Below are 19,386 nucleotides of genomic sequence, written 5' to 3'. Positions count from 1 at the left end.
CAGGACAATTGGAGAGAGTGAATCACCCTAATGGTGACACAGACAGCCAGAGCCGAAACTAGGGGGCGGGGGGGGGGGCGCCAGATGCAGAGGCCCTAGGTTTGGGGGGTGCAGAGGTGTCCCTGGACTGGGGGATGTAGAGGAGGCCCTGGACTTGAAAAGTGGGGTTGATAAGGACCTGGATTCGGAGAGCAGGGTGCAAAGGAGGCTCTTATTTTGGGGTGGGCTGTAAAGGAGGCCTTTGACGTGCAGAGGAGGCCCTGGATTAGGGGGGTGGGTGCAGAGGCGGCCATTGACTAGGAAATGGTGGTTGGTGTGCAAAGGCCCCTGAGTAGGTGAGGGACAAGGGAGATACTGGACTAGGTGGCTGGAGGTCCCAGATTAGGGGAGGGGGTGTCTGGAGACCCTGGACTAGGACAGTAGGTGTAAGGAGGCCCTGGACTATGAGAGGGGGATCGTGGAGGCCCTATGGACTAGGAAAGAGGGTGCCTGGCCTTCCAGCTTCAGGGAGAGAGAGCCTGGATTTAAAGCCTGGGCTGAGGAAGAGCCTGCCTGGGCCCTGGAAGGTGAGTTTACAACCTAAATGGGGACATTTATCAATTGTCACAAGTAATGCCAAACAGAAACAGAGACAGGTCTTGTGATAGATTTATTAAAGAAGTACAGCCAAAGCCGAGCCGAGCCAGAGACTGACAGTCACCAGCTCTGTGCTTATGGAGCATTGGGAACTGAGTAATCGGCTGATTACTTGGTTCTCAGCCTTCGAGCTGGTTGGGGACAGATGCAGCATCTACCTAGGCAAGTATGATTCATAAATAAAATTCCCATACTTCTCTTTTAATTACCCAACATCTTCTCTTTCCTGCTATCTGACCCACATGACAATTGGGTCTCATTCACATGGAGCACATGCCCAGTGTGATGGCCGTGTACCGGGTGGGGATGCATGATGTTCTGTGCATCCCTGTGCAGGCAGTCCAGTCAAAGTCAAGACACAGCAGCTGCATGGACAGTCGAATGTCAAAAGTTGACACAGACAGGAAAGGATACATGTATCCGAAGGCACAGGGTCTGCATTCAGATCTGTGCACCCACTTCTATAGGTGAAGCTGTCTGGTAGATGCAGCAAAAAGTGGATCAGCATACAGGACCTGTCTGCTTAGCCCTTAGGGGAATTTATCAAAACTAGAGCAGACAGAATTTGGAACAACTGTGCATAGCAACCAATCAGCTCATAGCTTTTAATTTTTAAAGCTGAAGATTGAAGCTGATTGGTTGCCATGCATAGCTGATCCAAATTCTGACTGCGAAACAGTTTTTAGTGCACCCTCCCTCTCTCTTTTTCTCTCTTGTTTTTGTTCCAAATTCTGACTGCACCAGTTTTGAGAAATTCCCCTCACTGTATTTTTACATTTCTTACTCTTGACTACTGCATTCAAAGTACAACACATTCTTTGTTAAAGTGGTTGTAAAGGTACACCATTTTCTGCGTAAGGGTAAAAAACCTTCTGTGAGCAGCAGCCCCCCCAGCCCCACCTAATTCTTACCTGAGCCCCCTCTCGATCCAGCGATGTCCACGAGAGCCTTTGCTGTCTGGGGACTCGCACTCCCGATTGGCTGTTGGCAACAGCGGAAGCCATTGGCTCACACTGCTGTCAATCACAGCCAATGAGTCAATCAGAAGATGGAGGGAGCAGAGTTGAGCAATGAGTTTATGTGTAAATGAACACAAGCAACTTTCTGTGGGGGCACCCAGAAAAAGGGAGGGGCAAGGGGTGCCGGCGAGGAACCCAAGAAGAGGAGGATCCAAGCTGCTCTGTGCAAAACCATTACACAGAGCTAGTAAGTATAACATGTTATGACTTTAATATCACTTTATGGTTAGCTGTGTGTAGTAGTAAAAGATATGCAATAGAACTGTTTTATTTTATTAAAATGAGTATACTGAGGTTTGTACTGTCTGCTACATACTCGCTTGTGGCAGTCATTAAAGCATATGGCCCTTTAAGCCCTTCTCACTGTTGATGCAATCTGACCACACCCACAGTTTTGGCATGGCGCCACTATACTTCCACATACCATTTTTCCATTTATGGTGCCATTAAGAATGAATGGCGCCCAAATACATGTTCCACATTTTACAGCGTTTCTGATACGCTCAAGTGTGAACGGGGCTTTAATGTTGATTGAGGGTCAGTTAACACCATAGAAATGCAGTCCGGATGCTTTTCTGCATGCACATCCCAGTGCGTTTTTGATGCAGTCCAGTGGGTTTTACCGCATTCCAGTGCAGAAAAAATGCAGCATGTTCCTTCTTCCTTTCCCTACTATCCATGCGTTTGTTAATGCAGAAAAAAACACACTAGACTGCATGTGGTGTGAACTGTGCTGTGACTCCTTGAGTATTGCTTTAGGGATGAGCTGCAAAATTGTTAATGCACTACCCATTTAAAATTGTGGGTATTGCACAAAAGTAACTTGGCGGTCTACATCTAAAGCAATGAAGATGAATTTTACCAAATCTTTCCTGGTGGAGAATCAATCGCTGTCATTTAAAACATATGGACCTTGATTCTCCTGCAGACAGTGTTTTCTGAATGTCAGATTCAGTTTTAAAAATATGCTCCTTATTGTTTATCTTTCCTAGGCTCTTTTTGAAGCTGGTGAAAAAAAAAAAAAGGCAGATGTGCCTGTTCTCATCCACATATTGACTAGTCGCAGCTATGCCCATCTCCAGAAAGGTAAATTGGGTAGATTAGAAGGTATTTGGAGATTAAAAAGGGTGGCAGATTAGCTTTTTCTACAACCAGATATGTATGTGTATTTGAGTGTGTTTGTGTGTGTGTGTACTGTATATACTTTTTTTTAATTTCCTCTACTTCTGTACTAGGTTTTTCTGATCAGGCACAGTGTACACATAGAACCTCCCACATATTCCTATTTACCACTGAGCAGGGCTTTTTTTCTCAGAGAATAGGTTCAGGAATTCCCCTTTTCAAGTCACCCCTTGTCTTCGCCCCCTATCCACCTCTGAGCACCGTCCTGTACGGCCCTTTTTAGAGAATACAGAACCAAGTATCATTTTGTGGTGCGAAGTGATTTGTATAGATTTTATTAATAAGCATTAAGATATACACCCTTCTTTCAACAATAGATCCTCCCTTTCAACAATAGACCCCCCACAACAAAATGACCCTCCATTAACAAAAGATCCACCCTAGTAACAACAAATCCACCCCAGCAACAACAGACCCCTGTCAGCAACAACAGATCTCCCAGCAGCCAGCATCAATAGACCCTCCAGCAGCCAGTAACAATAAACCCCTCTCTCATCAGTAGATCCCTCCCAGCAACAATTGGCCCCCAGCAATGATAGACCCCCCCAGCATCCAGCATCAATAGACCCTCCAGCAGCCAACAATAGACCCTTCCCTCAACAGGAATCCTCCCATCAACAATAGATCTCCCAGCCACACTCCAGCACCCTTTGCCATTACATACATTCAGTGCAGGAGGTGCCGGAACTGCGTTCCCCCCACGTTCCCGCTGAAAAAAAGCCCTGCCACTTAGGTAACTCTTTATAGTGATGTGTTACTGGGAACAGGTTGTCTAGCATCAAGCTTTGCTTGTCAGAAATTGCCTGGCATTTTGGCAAAGGATACTAAAATCTGTTGCAGGTTTGGGCAGACGCCTTTATTCTTATGTCCGATTTTATTCATCCCCTAAAAAGAGACCTTAAAGCAGTAGTAAGCCTAAGGGGGAAAAAACAAAAATGTTTCCTCCTGCAAGGTAATGTCACGAAGTGCTAGTATGCATCAAAACTAGCACATTGTGAAGGGCTTACCTTAAAACGAAGCCCTCCGGGGACGTGCAGGCACTGCCGACAGGGCTTCTGTCTTCACCCGGTCTTCTTTCCGGGTTTGCACACTCCGGCTGCTTGAATGGTTGAGCCACGGTGATACCACTCCCACGCATGGACACGGGAGTCACAGCCACAGCACAGAGCTCTGAAGAAATGGCATGTGTATACCGTTCCTTCATAGCGCTTGCGCCGGTGAAATTACTGGCTGCCAAACAAGCGAATATCACCTAAATGGTGCACGTTTTAGGAGATATTCATTTTACCTACAGGTAGGCTTTATTATAAGCCTAACTGCAGGTAAAAAAAAATGTATAAAGCGGAGTTTACTACCACTTTAAGACCAGCTTCATATATGTGTTGCAGTAACGCGCTCTATCGCAATGCACACTATTGTTCCGTGCATGCATTAGTGCATTGTGGTTCTACTCGTTATGAATGGCACACCAAAGCAACAAACTTGCATTGCAGCACAATACAACCCATGGCAACACATTACTGTGGTTTGGTGTGTTACCAAAAAATGGTCAAGTCCAGTTTGAGGTGCATTGGAAACCCATTCAAAATTAATGGGCTGTGTTAGCCCCAAGCAGGGTAAAGTAAGGCATGTGCTAATGCACCACAGTGTATTGCAGAAGCCTGAAGGAGGCCCAACACTTAATTTTCCAACTGTAACACTAAACATAACCCATAAAGTAGGTCTCAGAAATACAAAGCCCTGGGTTGCATGCACTGTATATCAACCACGTCTCAAATTGAAAGTAAAAGCCCGTTACACTGTCCATGCGTTGACCATGTCTCTTTGACGCATTCACCCTAATCTGGGCTTAATTTTAGCGGCTCTAAAATTTGGCCAAATTGGCGTAAAATGCATCAGCGGAGTGTGGCCAATGGGTAGGTACTGTAACTAAAGCTTTTACTTTCACTTTGAGACGTGGATGATGCACAGAGTATAGCCCAGGGCTTTGTATTACTGTGGATGGACTGAACGACATGTGCTCCTTGAGAGAGCAGCACATGGAGCAGAGAGAGCTGGTGGGACGCTTGTTTTAGCGTCGCTTTACCACTGTTTGCGGCGCTTTCATTCCAATGGGCAGAGCATTTTGGGAGCACTAAATACAGCGCTCCCAACCTGGCCAAAGACGCTGCTTGTAGGACTTTTTTCGGAACACCCGCAAGCGCACCACCCGAGCGTGAAAAGTCACACTGGAATGATAGGGAGGCAGTTTAGCAGAGACTATTTCCAGCGCTAAAGCACCTGAAAACCGCCCCAGTGTGAAAGGGGTCTAACTTAAAGCCCTTTTCATGCAGCCCTTACCTTCCCCAGCCTGACTGTCCTTGGCCCACCCCTTTCATCCATTGGGTTTCAGTTTTCTTAATTTATGGAGCCTCAGCATCACTTGTGGGTGTTATCTAGGATGGTCTGTATACAGATGTACTCTGCCTAGGACCTGCCTACTACTCCTTCAGCCTGACACCCACCCACCTTTTGATATTTGCATAACTCCTCCCAAAAGCCAGGCCATCCCAGTACTCCTTATGAGAGGAGTACTGGCAGAGGGTGCTAATGTTTTAAGCAAGCTATGTACAGCACCATTCCCACCAGTCGTGATCTGCATGCATTGAATATATACAGTAAGTACAGACCCAGTGATGTCAAATGGCTCAAAAAAAGTATTTCAAACCGAAAAGCTCTATTTAAAGTGTAATTGGCATGTTGATCGGGGGAGGGGGCAGGAAAAGCAAAATTTAAGCGCAATGAGCTTTCAGTTTTATCTATGCAGTACTTTGTGACACAAATTTGAGGACACTGCTGTCTCTTTCATCCACCGCTCCATGGAGGAGACTGCAAGGTCAAGGTCCGATCAGGTCCGCCTGAAAAACTGACAGGTGGACTTGATCGTACAGCCGATGAAAGGGGCCTTAATGATTTCTGTGACTCCATGCATTAAAGTGATTGTAAAGCTACGCTACTCTCCCGGGGGTTACCTTGCGGGCGTGCTCCCGAGTCCAGCATTTGGCGTCCACAGATGCCGAATGTAGGAATCGACCCCACCCCCCGGCGCCCATGTCATTGCATTTGATTGACAGTAGCGGGAGCCAATGGCTACGCTACTATCAATCTATCCAATCCAGAGCGGAGAACCCCAAGGAGAGAAAGAGCGCGTCTCAGGGGGGCTGGGGTGCCGGTCACTAGAAGAAGTTTTTTCACCTTAATGCATAGGATGCATTAGGATGAAAAACACGAGGGTTTACAACCCCCTTAAGGATAGTAATCCCTAGAATTAGCTCCATCTGGTGGCCAAAGGTGGTATATTTTCATTTATGACATTCATCTAATGAATGTTTAAAAAAAAGAAAACGCATGGAATGAAGTCTTATAAACTTATATATCTGCTTATATTGCCTTGATTTTGGCTATGCTGCTAATTATTTATGCACTGCAATATGTAAAATGGACAACATCAGTAACTCTTAGTAAATGTTTTAAATATTCTCTCGCAGTTTTCCAGAGGTACACAAAATATAGTAAGCATGATGTCGGCAAAGCTATGGATCTGGAGCTTAAAGGAGATATTGAAAAACTTCTTACAGCCATTGGTATGTAGGCTAACGAATATATTTTGGTTTATTTTTTACCATCTGTATCCCATTGGGGATATTTCCCTTCACTTCCTGTCCCATAGCCAAACAGGGAGTAAGAGGAAATCTCTGAAAATTAAGGGAATCCTTTGGGAACCCCAGGTCACCAGAACTAGTGTCCCCATTGGAAGACTTCCCCACTATTACTTTTCTGGGAAAAACCCAAAATGTTGCTGCTTCTATAGAACACGCTCTTCTCCACAGCCTTTTGAACCACTTGACCTTGAAGGTTTGACCCCCCCCCTTCTTGACAGGGCATTTTTTGCATGGTCATGCAACTTTGTATGCAAATGAAATGTATACCCTTTTTTTTCACAGAAATGAAGCTTTCTTTTTTAACAAAGGAGAAGTATAGGCATAGAATGTCCATTGCAATGGCACCGTCCACTGCCTTTTAAAATGCATGCTATGCAATGCAATGCAGACTGTATGATCCTCAAGGTGTCTAAAAAAAAAAAAAAAAAACGTGGCAGCAGCAACAGTAAGGCGCTTCCTCAAGGTTGAATGGCAGGAGAAAGAACATGGGCACCGACATGCTGTGCATGCACACTCCATTACTCTCAGCATTGGCCACTAAGAATACAATGGTGGGAGTTTTAAATAGTGCCCAATGGGTAGCTCCCAGTCTTTCAACCCAGCTGACCTTACTACTCAGAAACTGGGTCACACCAGAGGTTGTCCAAAAGCTATGAATCTTGTGACTTGTGAGGTTTGGATAGTGTCCCAATGCAGAACCCAGTGTCTGAAATCCACATTCCAGGCAAGTCCTACATCTTTGACTCAAGTAGGGTCAAGATATGGCTTTAAAAAAAGATTTACTTAAGGCCAGATGGTCTTGCTCACTCCAGAAGTGGTGTCACAATTCTTGACCTGGAGAAGGCTCTGCAGCAAACACAGTACAAAGAGCTCTGGAAAGTCCTTCTGGATATCCTGTAGTCCAGTAATGTGGGATTTGTAGCTACAAGTGAATAGTGATGCTGCTTGCAGCAATAGGAATCCATGGGGAGAGAAAACTCTTGTGTAGTAATTTTGTTTATTGGAATAAAATTGCACTAAAACAGTTGTAAAAATGCATCCGCTTTAAAAAAAGACAAATGCTGTAATGGGCAGTGGTTTTGAACTCCTTCTGGGAACACCGCTAGTTTGTGTGCGCTCCACACAGACGTGAAGTCACCAGGAAGCGGAAATTCTGTCAACGCATTTCACCCCTCCCACAAGGCGTCTTTAAGGTCTTTTTTTTTAGTGGATGCATTTTTACAACTGTGTGAATGCAATTTTACTTTTATTCCAATAAACAAATTACTACACTATGAGTGTTTTTTCTCCCCATTGCTTCCTATTGCTGCAAGCGGCATTGCTATTCATTTGTAGCTACATATCCCACATTACTGGACTATGGGATAGCCAGAAGGATGTTGAAGACAAGATACCCCCTCACCAGAAATTGGGCATTAGACTCTTATGCTTATCGGCAAAGGGTCCATCTCATCTGGTGAGTGAGGACATGAAAGGGTATGGGTCACACATCACTTTGATGTTTGAGCACTAAGGCACTTGTATTGACTTGAGAGCATGGAGAACTTTATAAAGGTTTACCACTGAGTGGATATATCACATCCTTTATATTATTTTTGGACACTAAAAGGACACTTTTTTTTAATAATAATAATAATAATTATTGTGATTGCACTGTGCCATAATATGTAGGTGATTTAAGTGTTTTGCACGTGAGCAGCAGCACCAGTTGTTAGAAGTTTATCCTTATCACATCTTTTTACATGTTTTATTTGCTTTATTTCACGCCTAGCCTGAGTTTTATGATATAGTAATTTATATAACGCTGACACTTTACACAGTGCATTACATACTGTAAAGTCACATCAGTCCCTGTCCTCAGGGAGCTTACAATCTAAGGCCCTTATAATGCATGTGTGTATATATATATATATATATATATATATATATATATATATATATATATATATATTTATATAATATATATATACATACACATACACTAGAGCCAATTTAGGCAGAAGCCAATTATCCCATCAGCATGTCTTTGGAGTGTGGAAGGAAACTGGAGTACTTTGAGAGAACCCATGTAACCCGCATGGAGACAGTGTCCTGGCCAGGGTTTTGAACCTAGGATCCCAATGCTGTAAGGCCAAATTACTGCCTGCTAAGTCACTTTGCTCATGTGTTGAGAACAAAAATCAAACATTGCATGCCTAATTTGTGTTCTCTTTCTTTGAACAGTGAAAGTTACTTCATGCAGAGCTGCTTTCTTTGCAGAAAGGCTTCATTTGGCAATGAAGGTATGGTGTTTGGAATCATAATTGGGTTAAATGGAACGAAAAATAATCTATGAAACCATAGTTTGCCATTTATGGTCCTAAATTGATTATGTTAGTAGATAGCCATTGTTGCTCCTACACTGGCAAATTGGGCTGTTTGACATGACATGGGTAGTACAATCTATAACACACCTGGGCATGGTCATGGCCAAAGCTGATTTTGTTTTTGACTTTTAGAATGTCCTGATCATACCAAAGACAATAAAAGCTATCACAAGGGAACTGCATACATCAGGGGTTGGCAACCTCGGCCCTCCAGCTGTTTTGAAACTACAAGTCCCATGAGACATTGCAAGACCCTGACAATTACAGGCATGACTCCTAGAGGCAGAGGCATAATGGGATTTGTAGTTTCACCACAGTTGGAGTGCCGAGGTTGCCTACCCCTGGCATACATGAACTGATACAACCTCTCTTCTGCAACATTCTGCTTCCTGGCGACACGATTTCTGCCTGTGACTCGTGCATTTTTAAAATAATTGCTATAGTAAAAAAAATATTCCTGTACAGTTTAATTAAGCAAAAGATCAGAAACTATTAATATTCTGAAGACATATGTGATTGCTTGGTAGCCCTAGGCTAAAGCTTGTGTGTCCTACATATAAATCCTGGCTGTAAGCCATTTCTTTACATCAAGGCAACCACACCTTCTAAACAGATGCTAGTACATGCAAAGAAATCCAACAAAAGACAAGGTTTAAAAGCTGCGGTAGCTTCCACAATAGGCAGTAGTCCCTTTTTCACAATAGCTTAAATAAAGCATACATTTAAAAGTCCTATTTATATTCCATTGCAATTTGCACAAGGTATGTTCACTCACTGCTCTAATTGTACATAAAACCATAAATTGACTTAAATGAATCTGACCTAACCTAGTGTTCCTAAGGTAACAACTGTGCTGAAGTGAATGTCATCTCGTGGTGTTTACAAGTACCTATTCTAGTCTTTAAGTCAGCCTTTCTCAACCTTTTCAACACCTTGATTCTATACATGGGACCCTAAGTTCTTAGTCTTCCTCCCTGTGCTAGGGACCTCAGTGGAGGATGATACATTCTATATTGCCTGTATGATGTTGCTCTGTAGTTTTGTGTGACTGGCTTATTTTAAGAAAATATTAGGGTGGCCATATACACTACAATCCCTGTACAAGCTCATTAAATTTTACCAAAATTATGCAATATGTAAACAAACCTATACAATCCAATCCAATCAATTTCTATCTAAAGGAGTTTGTACTGGGGTTGATTTACTAAAACTGGAGAATGCATAATCTGGTGCAGCGCTGCATACAAACCAGCTTCCAGTTTTTTGTTTTTTTTTGTCAAAGTTTTAGTAAATCATCCCAACAGTTCGCTTTACTTAGCCTGAAAAGGTGCTGTCGGTGATAAAGCACTGACGGTAGTGTCAGACATGATTTAAAAGTTCAAACTTTTAAGCTGACCATGCACTACATGGGCTGAACAATAAAAATCTATTGCTTACACCATCCATACTAAACAGCATGGCTGGAGGAGCCTCCCCTGCCTTTTGTATTCTGACAGCTGTTACCCACAGGTGTAAGAATACCCAAATAGTGGATGCATCTGAGTGAATGTAGCCACTGTTTAGCTGAAAGTTTTCTGCCTGGCTACTTTGAATTTCAGATCAAAGGATGCCGGGCAGGGAGGGTGCTAATGGGGCCACCCATGACTCAATAATTGTCAGCCACTGTGCTGCTAATGAAGCAATGTTATCCTTTTCTGTGATTGAAATTCTTTTTCTTTTTTGTGTTGTACACAGGGTTCTGGAACCAAACATAGAGCTTTGATTCGAAATGTTGTGTCCCATTCAGAAAATGAAATGAATGACATCAGGCCCCAATACAAGAGGATGTTTACTACAGCCCTGCGCCAGGCCGTTTTGGTAATTTAAAAGATTTTAATTTCCCAAAGGAATGCAACATTTCTGTGCTTTATATTGTATAATTTATCAGCCTCCTATAATAAGTAAAGTGTCAAGACAAATGGGAGGAGAAAATGTTTCAACAGGAACAAAAATCAGTGTGGACAACACAGTGTAGCCTCAAAATGCACCGCCGTATGAAAGATGATTGTACCACACATTTCACCTATAGGGCTTTTTTTTATCTTGCACGGTATTTTTCAAATTAGTTTTTTTGGGGGAAAAAGAAACTGCTTCATGCATTTAAAAAAAGGGGGGGGGGAGCACTAAAGTTAGCCCGATTTTTGCATAATGTGAAAGATGATGTTACGCTGAGTAAATGGATACCTAACCTGTCACACTTTAAAATTGCACACACTTGTGGTATGGCGCTAAACTTCGGTACTTAAAAATCCCCATAGGCGGCGCTTTTAACCGTTTGCCGACCAGTGCACAATGATATACATCGGCACAATGGCACGGCTGCGCAAATGGGCGTATCTGTACGTCCCTTTAAGACATGGCATTGTGGGTCGCGCGCCGTGTCAAGGTGCGGCAGAACGGGGAGATGTAAACAAGATATTTCCCTGTTCTACCTAGTGACATGACAGGGATCTACTGCTCCCAGTCATCGGGAGCAGTGATCGCTATCATGTCAGTGGTAGCCCATCCCCCCCCCACAGCTAGAATCACTCCCTAGGACACACTTAACCCCTTGATCGTCCCCTAGTGTTTAACACCTTCCCTGCCAGTGGCATTTATACAGTAATCGGTGCATTTTTATAGCACTGATCGCTGTATAAATGACAATGGTCTCAAAATAGTGTCAAAAGTGTCCGATGTGTCCGCCATAATGTCGCAGTCATGATAAAAATTGCAGATCGCCACCAATACTAATAATGATTAAAAAAAAAAAAATGCCATAACTCTATCCCCTATTTTGTAAACGCTATAACTTTTGCGCAAACCAATCAGTATACGCTTATTGCGTGTTTTTTTTTTTTTCTTTTTTTTTTTTTTACCAAAATATGTAGAAGAATACATATCGGCCTAAACTGAGAAAGAAATTTGTTTGTTTATATATTTTTTTGGGGATATTTATTATCGCAAAAAGTAAAAAATATTGCTTTTTTTTGTTTATAGCGCAAAAAAGAGGTGATCAAATACCACCAAAAAAAGCGGGGAAAAGTGGGGAAAAAAGGACGTCAATTTTGTTTAGCTGCAATGTCGCATGACCGCGCAATTGTCAATTAAAGCGACGCAGTGCCGTATCGCAAAAAGTGCTCTGGTCATGAAGGGGGGAAATTCTTCCGGGGCTGAAGTGGTTAAACATTTTTACAGGTTACTTGTTTAGAGTTAGAGGTGGTCCAGCACTAGAATTATTGCTTTCGCTCGAACATTCGGTGATGCCTCACATGTGGTTTGAACGCAGTTTACATATGTGGGCTCTATACTTTCCTTTTACATTTTATTTAAATTTTTTTTTTAATCACTTTTATTCCTATTACAAGGAATGCGTATCCCTTGTAATAGGAATATGGCATGACAGGTCCTCTTTACGGCATGATCCGGGGTCTTTAAATCCCCAAATCTCGCCTCTAGGCTGAAAAGCCCAAGATAAAAATAAATAAAAACTATCTTGGCTTTCCTGCCTACCCTTTCCATTGCCTGTAAAAATAATCAAGAGGCTGAAGCCGCTATGATTGTTTTTATGGTGCAGGGAATCACCTGTTGTAAAAGATATCTGAATGATGCCTGTAACTGCAAGCATCATTCAGATCTCACCACTCAGTCTGTGACGTCAACTACTGTACTACTGTAACCAAACCAGGTTTGAAAAAGAACAGCTATATATAGCTACTAACAAACAAAGTGTACTGTTTCCTTAAATAACAATAAATTCATATGGTGAACTCCAACACATGTGCATGGTAAAAGACAAATTCATAATAAAAAAGCTCATCAGGGCTATGCAAATGAGGCTAAATAAATGAATCAGTAAAAACACAATACATAATGGCATATCTAAAAGGTGAAAGTAAATGCATATATAAATTAGTAACTGAATCCCTCATAATTAAAAGTCAATAATCTTAAAGTCCATCTACGTGCAAAACAAAGTGCTCTGTGCTCAAGGTGCTTATAAGACAGTGGGGCCTCTTACCAGTCCGCAATGATCTTCAATTAGAGATCAATGATGCTTATTCTGTATAGCTCTCACCCTTGGATCTCCACACAGCTTAGTGACCCCAACAACAGAAATTGGCAGCAAAGTCCCTAGCATGTAATGTAAAACAGCCTGCATTCCATCCACAAGCTCTGACATACATGTGCATTCAATATTGCCAGCTGGATGTTGCTCCTGAGCGCTGTTGCTTCAATGTTGCTAATGCAGTGCAAGCATGTGTGTGCCTAATGACGGGTACAATATGAGCAGAGTCTGACACACAAAATCTATTCCAAGTTTGTGGCAGATGTATGAACTGGTGTTGCTAAGTGTGAAGTGGGAACTCAAGTTTATGCATATTTATTTCTACAAGGATGGTGGTAGGGTGACTGAAAAAAAAAACAGACCTGCATGCTATAGGATGCAAATCTGTATTATGGGGGAGAATGATAAGTTGTTGGAAAGGCTGTTGATGATCAAGCACATCTACTGAGGATGGACAAATTTAACTTCACATTTTATGAAGATGTTTTGACAAATCTTGGTGACCCAACAAGGGTGTTGGTAAAATATAACGTGTTAAGTTGGCCTTAAATGAACAGTATTGTACAATTTTGCGTGTCTGTCTGGCTGATCACTAATTGCCTGCCCTAAGCAGGAATGTTGTAGCCCAACAAGTGCTGTTTAGAGATCTAAAAGAGGGAGTGGGGCCCATATGCAGCTTGTCTACTTGTCTGATCACTTTGTCCCCTGAGGACGCTTGTTGTTTACTGTTGGGCGATGCACCTCTGACATTACTTTTTGTATGGCTACAATCAGACCTTACTGGCACCATAAAGCAACGTTGCCACTTATACAAACTTTCTTTTAAAAAAAAAATTTTTTGATAAAAAAAAAAAAAAAAAATTCCATCACAAACACTAATATATTGCAAATTAAAAAGACAGAATCCAATATCTACAATATACTACAATTATACTTCCAGTATCAATATGTCAATCACTGGATAATTATATAAACTTATATTATATAAAAAAAGGGTGTTTTAATAGTATACATTATTAATGCATTATCCCAATCTTTTATTAGCTCATCTCTCTAAATCACCAAACAAATTCTATCCACACAAGTCCTGTATACTTCCTTTTACCATTATCTTCTCATTGTAACAACTCTTAGATCATATAGACATTTCTCATAGGTGGATAGAAATCCAGAATCTAAAATGTACAATATAAAGTCTTAAAAAAAAAAGAAGAAACAAACTGTACGATCGCCAATAATCTAGATTTTCAACTTGTATACACCTAAGTAGGTTATAACACCTGCTTCTCCTGTGCTGTTAAAGGGATTGTAAAGGGGTTGTTGGATTTTTTTTTTTTTTTTTTAATTACAAACCTATTATACTTATTGTACCTGGTTTTGAACAGAGCAGCCCTGATCCTCTTGCTCTCAGGTCCCCTGCTGGTGCCCCCACAGCAAGCCGCTTGCTCCCGAGTCCTGCTCTGTTGGTCATGGCATGGAACTGGTAAATATGCTTGATGCATTACCTTATACTGCTTCTCAGGCCATGTTTGATTTATTATAATTTTGCAGACCCTTCTGTATCCCTGGAGTATTTTAGATATTATGTTATCCATCTTAAAATCCCAAGACCATTGGGAAGTTAGACATACCCAAGTCAAAGGCTGTAAGCCTTGTCAGGGTTGGATAAATGACTCCTATCGATAAATCTACAGTTTCCACTAATGTCCAAAAAGGGAGTAAACATGTGCTGTATAGGATGCAATGTGATGGTCCTCCAATAAGAAGACACTTGCATAAAATAAAATCTGATAGTGGAATATTATATTTCTGACTTAAAGCCTGAAAAGTCTATGGATTTCCCAAATCTAATTCAAACAATTGATGTAAATGTCTCAAAACTTTACAGACAGATTTACCCATCTGCCAAAAGCCATATGTTATCCTTCAGAAAATACTGGAATACCTCTAATATGAAGATATTTTGTACAATACGAAGATTTGAGTATATTTTTTCCTCTTCAATCCATGCCAACACAGTATCCCTTATCAAGATGTTGTGCCGATTTCAATATAGGCAGTTTTGCAGGTGAACACTGCAAAAGGGCTGCTAGATTCAGTTATTTGAAAACTTGGATCTATCCACAATCCAGTCTATAGCATGTCTCAACAGGCATGATTGGTTGTATAACTATGTATTAGGTAAGGCCATTTCTGCCTTGGGCAAATACAATTTATTTATGTTTAAACACAAGTCGCGGTTTCTTATCCTGCCAAATTTACAAAATGACAAATTCAACACGTATACATCTTTATGCTTAAAGTGATATTAAAGCCTTTTTTTTAACAAACCTGTTTATACTAGACTGCTCTGTGCAATGGTTTTGCACAGAGCATCCCAGATCTTCCTTTTCTCTGGTCCCACGCTGGCGCTCCTGCCGGGTGCCCCCAGAGCAAGCAGCTTGCTGTGGGGGCACCCAAGCTGGCGCGCTCCCGAGCCTTGTGTCCATTCGCACAGGGAACTATAGAGCGGCTTCATCCCTTCTGTCTTCTGATTGCCGAACTGGCTGTGATTGACAGCAGTGGGAGCTAATGGCTCCCGCTGCTGCCAAAAGCCAATCGGGACTGAAAGTCCCTGGAGAGGCAAGGCTCTTGTGGACATCGCCGGATCGAGAGGGGGTTCATGTAAGCATTAGGGGGGCTGGGGGTGCTCCTGCACACTTTTTTTTTTTTTTACGTTTATGCATAGAATGCATGAAGGTAAAAAACCTTGTGCCTTTACAACCACTTTATTAAGAAAGGGAAGCGTCTGCATTGGATACATTTGTTTAGCAAAACTTTACATTTTTATTAGATGTATGTGGCCAAATAGTTAGAGGTAGTGGTGCCCAAACTGTCAGTTATCTGCACATTTTTTGAATAATTACTGGAAAATGTAATGCATATACAGATGTTGGAGTTTTTCCCTACTTTAATTCCCAAATATGTAATCGTACTAACCACTGCAAAACTAACCTCCTGCCACCATGTTTGTCCCGCCCCAGGTAAGAGCTCACACTTAGTGGCATTAATTCGTAGCTCAGAGATTGAAGCATGTTGATTAACTAGCTCATATAATTTAGGAATATCATGGTTTGGGTTTGTCATAAATATCATATCCACAAAAAGACAGATTTTACGGGGTTTTTTTTAGCCCCTATGGAAATTCCAGAAGTCTCTAAAGCAGATTGCAATACTCCAAACTTACAAATACTTGTATTTATCTCTCCTGCTGCCCCCTCCCCAAACATCTCTTCAATACTAATTTGAGCCTTTGGCTGGAGTGTCCCTATCTTCACTCAGTGGTTTCTTCAACCAGTCCCTAAGTCTATTGTATTTATTCAACAATTGTTTATCTAGAGACAGTTATAAGGGTTCATTCTGATGTGTAGCAGTCTTTTCTGACCCTCTGAAAAGCAATTCATGGTGAATCACTGCACTGAACCACCAAGCTGCAACCATGAACTGCACAGTGCCATACATTTAAGTAGGTTGCATTCTTTGGCGGTACGTGCAATATGGGGTTTAATTTTTGCTGTGGCCAGGGAGCTATTCATCATGGCCCCAAATGGCTGCATGCCCTTTAGGTGGGTGATCAGTAAAGCCATGAATCAACTGAGTCAACTGCCTGCTTTTACCTGACCATATGTGTGAATGAGCCTTAACAGACACATATATATATATATATATATATATATATATATATATATATATATATATATATATATATATATATATATTTGTTTGAAAAAGTGTCACAAAACACAAATGCATAAGCACAAACAAATGCTTGTTTTGCGATATTTGTATCATTATTTGCTATTAACTTGTATTTTTTTATTAATAGGATGAAGTCAAAGGAGATTATCAAACCATATTGTTGGCACTTATTGGAGGAGCTTAAATGTTTGACCAATTCAAAGCAAGTTGTAGAACTATTAAAGCTGATGAATGTAGTGACCACCGGCATAATTATGTGTACCCTCAATGTCTCGATGACAATTGACATTCCATTGTAATAAAATTGATTACACACATTCTACAGTGCTTTATTTGATGTATGTTATATGTGATGTTATCCCTACATGTTTTTATTCATTTGTAAAAGTAAGCTGTTAGATAGATGCTACTTTACCATATGTAGGTTTCTTTATCATGTCTCCTTAGTGCCCATACCCTATATTTCGCTGCTGTCTCATGTCAGGTCTATCCTTAAATAAGAAGAGTGATGTGCCAACAGACATGAGATAATGGATACCTGACGTTATTTTTTCTCTATAATATTTACAGACATTTCCTTTCTGATTTGTTTTCAGGGAAAGAAGTTATCAGTGGGGTTCATTGTTTTCCTCCAACATAAGCTAACACATTGACTATCTTCCCACTCTCACCCTGCCTCCTCATAAGCTGAAGGTACTGTGGTACCTAAAATAGGCTAATTGACTCTATAGCATGCAACTGAGGAACATGTGAACATGTAAACCTTTCATGTTCCTAGTCTCTGGTGGTTGCCCAGGATATCTGGTGCTCACTACGCCTTGCCGCTCTTCTCAGAGGAAATTCAGAATGGCTATCACATGGTTCGGCTTGGAGTCCCAGGTTGGCCCCAATGATGACAAGAGGCCAATCAGATGCTGACACATTTCAATGGCGTCCCCTCTTCCTCAGAGCACTGATGATTACTTTTCTGTTCCCTGGGGATAAGGCTGGTACTGGTGGGGAATGCACAGGGCATGCTCCCCATGTGAGAATGCATGATCATTCTATAAAAGGTCTCTCACATGGTTTTATTCTCCAAGCACTATCTTATGTCTGTGGATACCTTTTTAAAGTATACTTATATAAGAAAAATTCAAAGGCTGCTGACTGCCTTCTGAAAATGCTAGTTGTCTGTGTGCCCATATCCCCTATAATTTCTGAGTTTCTAACCCAGAAAAAGCATGCAGCTACATGCTGCAGTTCTGATCTCCACACTTGGACCTGTTCACATCTGGTGGCTTGGGATCATGGGTGGAATCACTGCGATTCTGCTCACTATTCCAAACTGCACTGCGACCATGGCAAAATGCACAACACGTGTTTGGGTGCTATATATATAGAAAAAAAGACGGGACGAATGCTTTGATGCAATTCTTCTTTTACTTCAAAGTATTTCAAACATATAAAGTGCAGGCGCGCAAGGCTGGGGTTAATTGTACTATCATGGATTGCAATTAATTAAGATGATTAGGCTATACACCTGTGTGGCACCTCTTGGGTTGTGGATAAATGAATGATTTTGTATCAGTGTATCACACACAGCCAGAGAAGCCTGATGAAGAGCAGTTTATGCTCGATACTGTACAGTGGCTTGCACGCCTGCACTTTATATGTTTGAAATACTTTGAAGTAAAAGAAGAATTGCATCGAAAAAAAAAAAAATGCTCCACAGAGCATTAAGAAAAGAAGGTAACCCACCTATTGACTGTTATATATATATATATATATATATAATTTTTTTTTTTAAACCTGAACAGAAATTGATTGTCATACGTTATGCTATGTTGACAAGGATCTTCTATTAAGTGCATATGACAGGGTAGATAAATCGAGCATAAATGAACAATAAACAGCGGAGTTACTACTAAGTTCTGACGATAAGTATGGTAGTGGGTATTATTTTCACCCCTGGACATCCCATTGGGGACAAACTGTGCCCTGGAGGGAGCAACGTTATCTTCTGTAGTACTCCTTTAACCATATATATTAGCTATAATGAGTGAGTGGTTGCCACGCTTATAAAACAGTAAGGGGGAGTAGAAAAAGAAGTGAGTCATATAACAAAAGCGATCAAGTCTACTGCATATACTCAATTTGATGGAGAAATATAGCTGATTACTATAAACCGTAAGTGGTGACAATTAAAGAAAGTTGAAAGAATTCTGCTGAAACCATTCCAGTCATTGAGACCATTTAGCTTGAATCGAGGGCAGGCTTCCTTCAGAATAAGCAAACATACCCTCATAAGAGCCATAAGTGTGCACCAAGGATACCACCTCACTTCTGGTAAACGCATCTGGGGCTTTTCAGTGGTGAACGATGGTCAACATAGCCACTAGGAGGATATGAGAAGCAATGCAACATAAATAGGGTGTGGAAACTGTCGAGGCCTATACCTAGTAATGCAAGTGAAGGAGAAGGCTAGGTATGTACTGTGGTTATTTCAGATAAAAGTCATTGTCTTTCCAGAAGGTGTATACCCTGGTGCATTCCCATAAGCTGTGGTGCAACGTACCTATAGCGCCACAGTTCCTCCAGCAGAGGGGTTGGGTAGATGAGTCAAGTTTGTGGATTATGGATGGCGTGATATACCAATGTAGCGTAAATTTTTAAACCAG

At 41.4% G+C, this 19,386-nt stretch overlaps 1 protein-coding gene across 1 annotated transcript in view; it reads left to right on the top strand.

The window, feature by feature from the left end:
- The window catches only part of LOC141147157 (annexin A1-like), a 51,508-nt gene extending 34,462 nt beyond the window's left edge, over positions 1-17,046 (top strand). The window contains exons 9-13 of the mRNA XM_073634308.1: positions 2,648-2,741; positions 6,365-6,460; positions 8,762-8,820; positions 10,639-10,761; positions 16,857-17,046. Of these exons, the coding sequence (XP_073490409.1) occupies positions 2,648-2,741; positions 6,365-6,460; positions 8,762-8,820; positions 10,639-10,761; positions 16,857-16,913 (429 nt within the window). The 3' untranslated portion in view covers positions 16,914-17,046. The remainder of the gene's footprint in view (positions 1-2,647; positions 2,742-6,364; positions 6,461-8,761; positions 8,821-10,638; positions 10,762-16,856) is intronic.
- Positions 17,047-19,386: the final 2,340 nt, after the last annotated feature.

This window comes from Aquarana catesbeiana, linkage group LG01 (assembly GCF_042186555.1).
Source record: "Aquarana catesbeiana isolate 2022-GZ linkage group LG01, ASM4218655v1, whole genome shotgun sequence".
In the NCBI taxonomy this organism is placed as follows: domain Eukaryota; kingdom Metazoa; phylum Chordata; class Amphibia; order Anura; family Ranidae; genus Aquarana; species Aquarana catesbeiana.
Note: the sequence above shows the minus strand (reverse complement) of the source record. Positions and strands in the feature narration are given on the sequence as shown.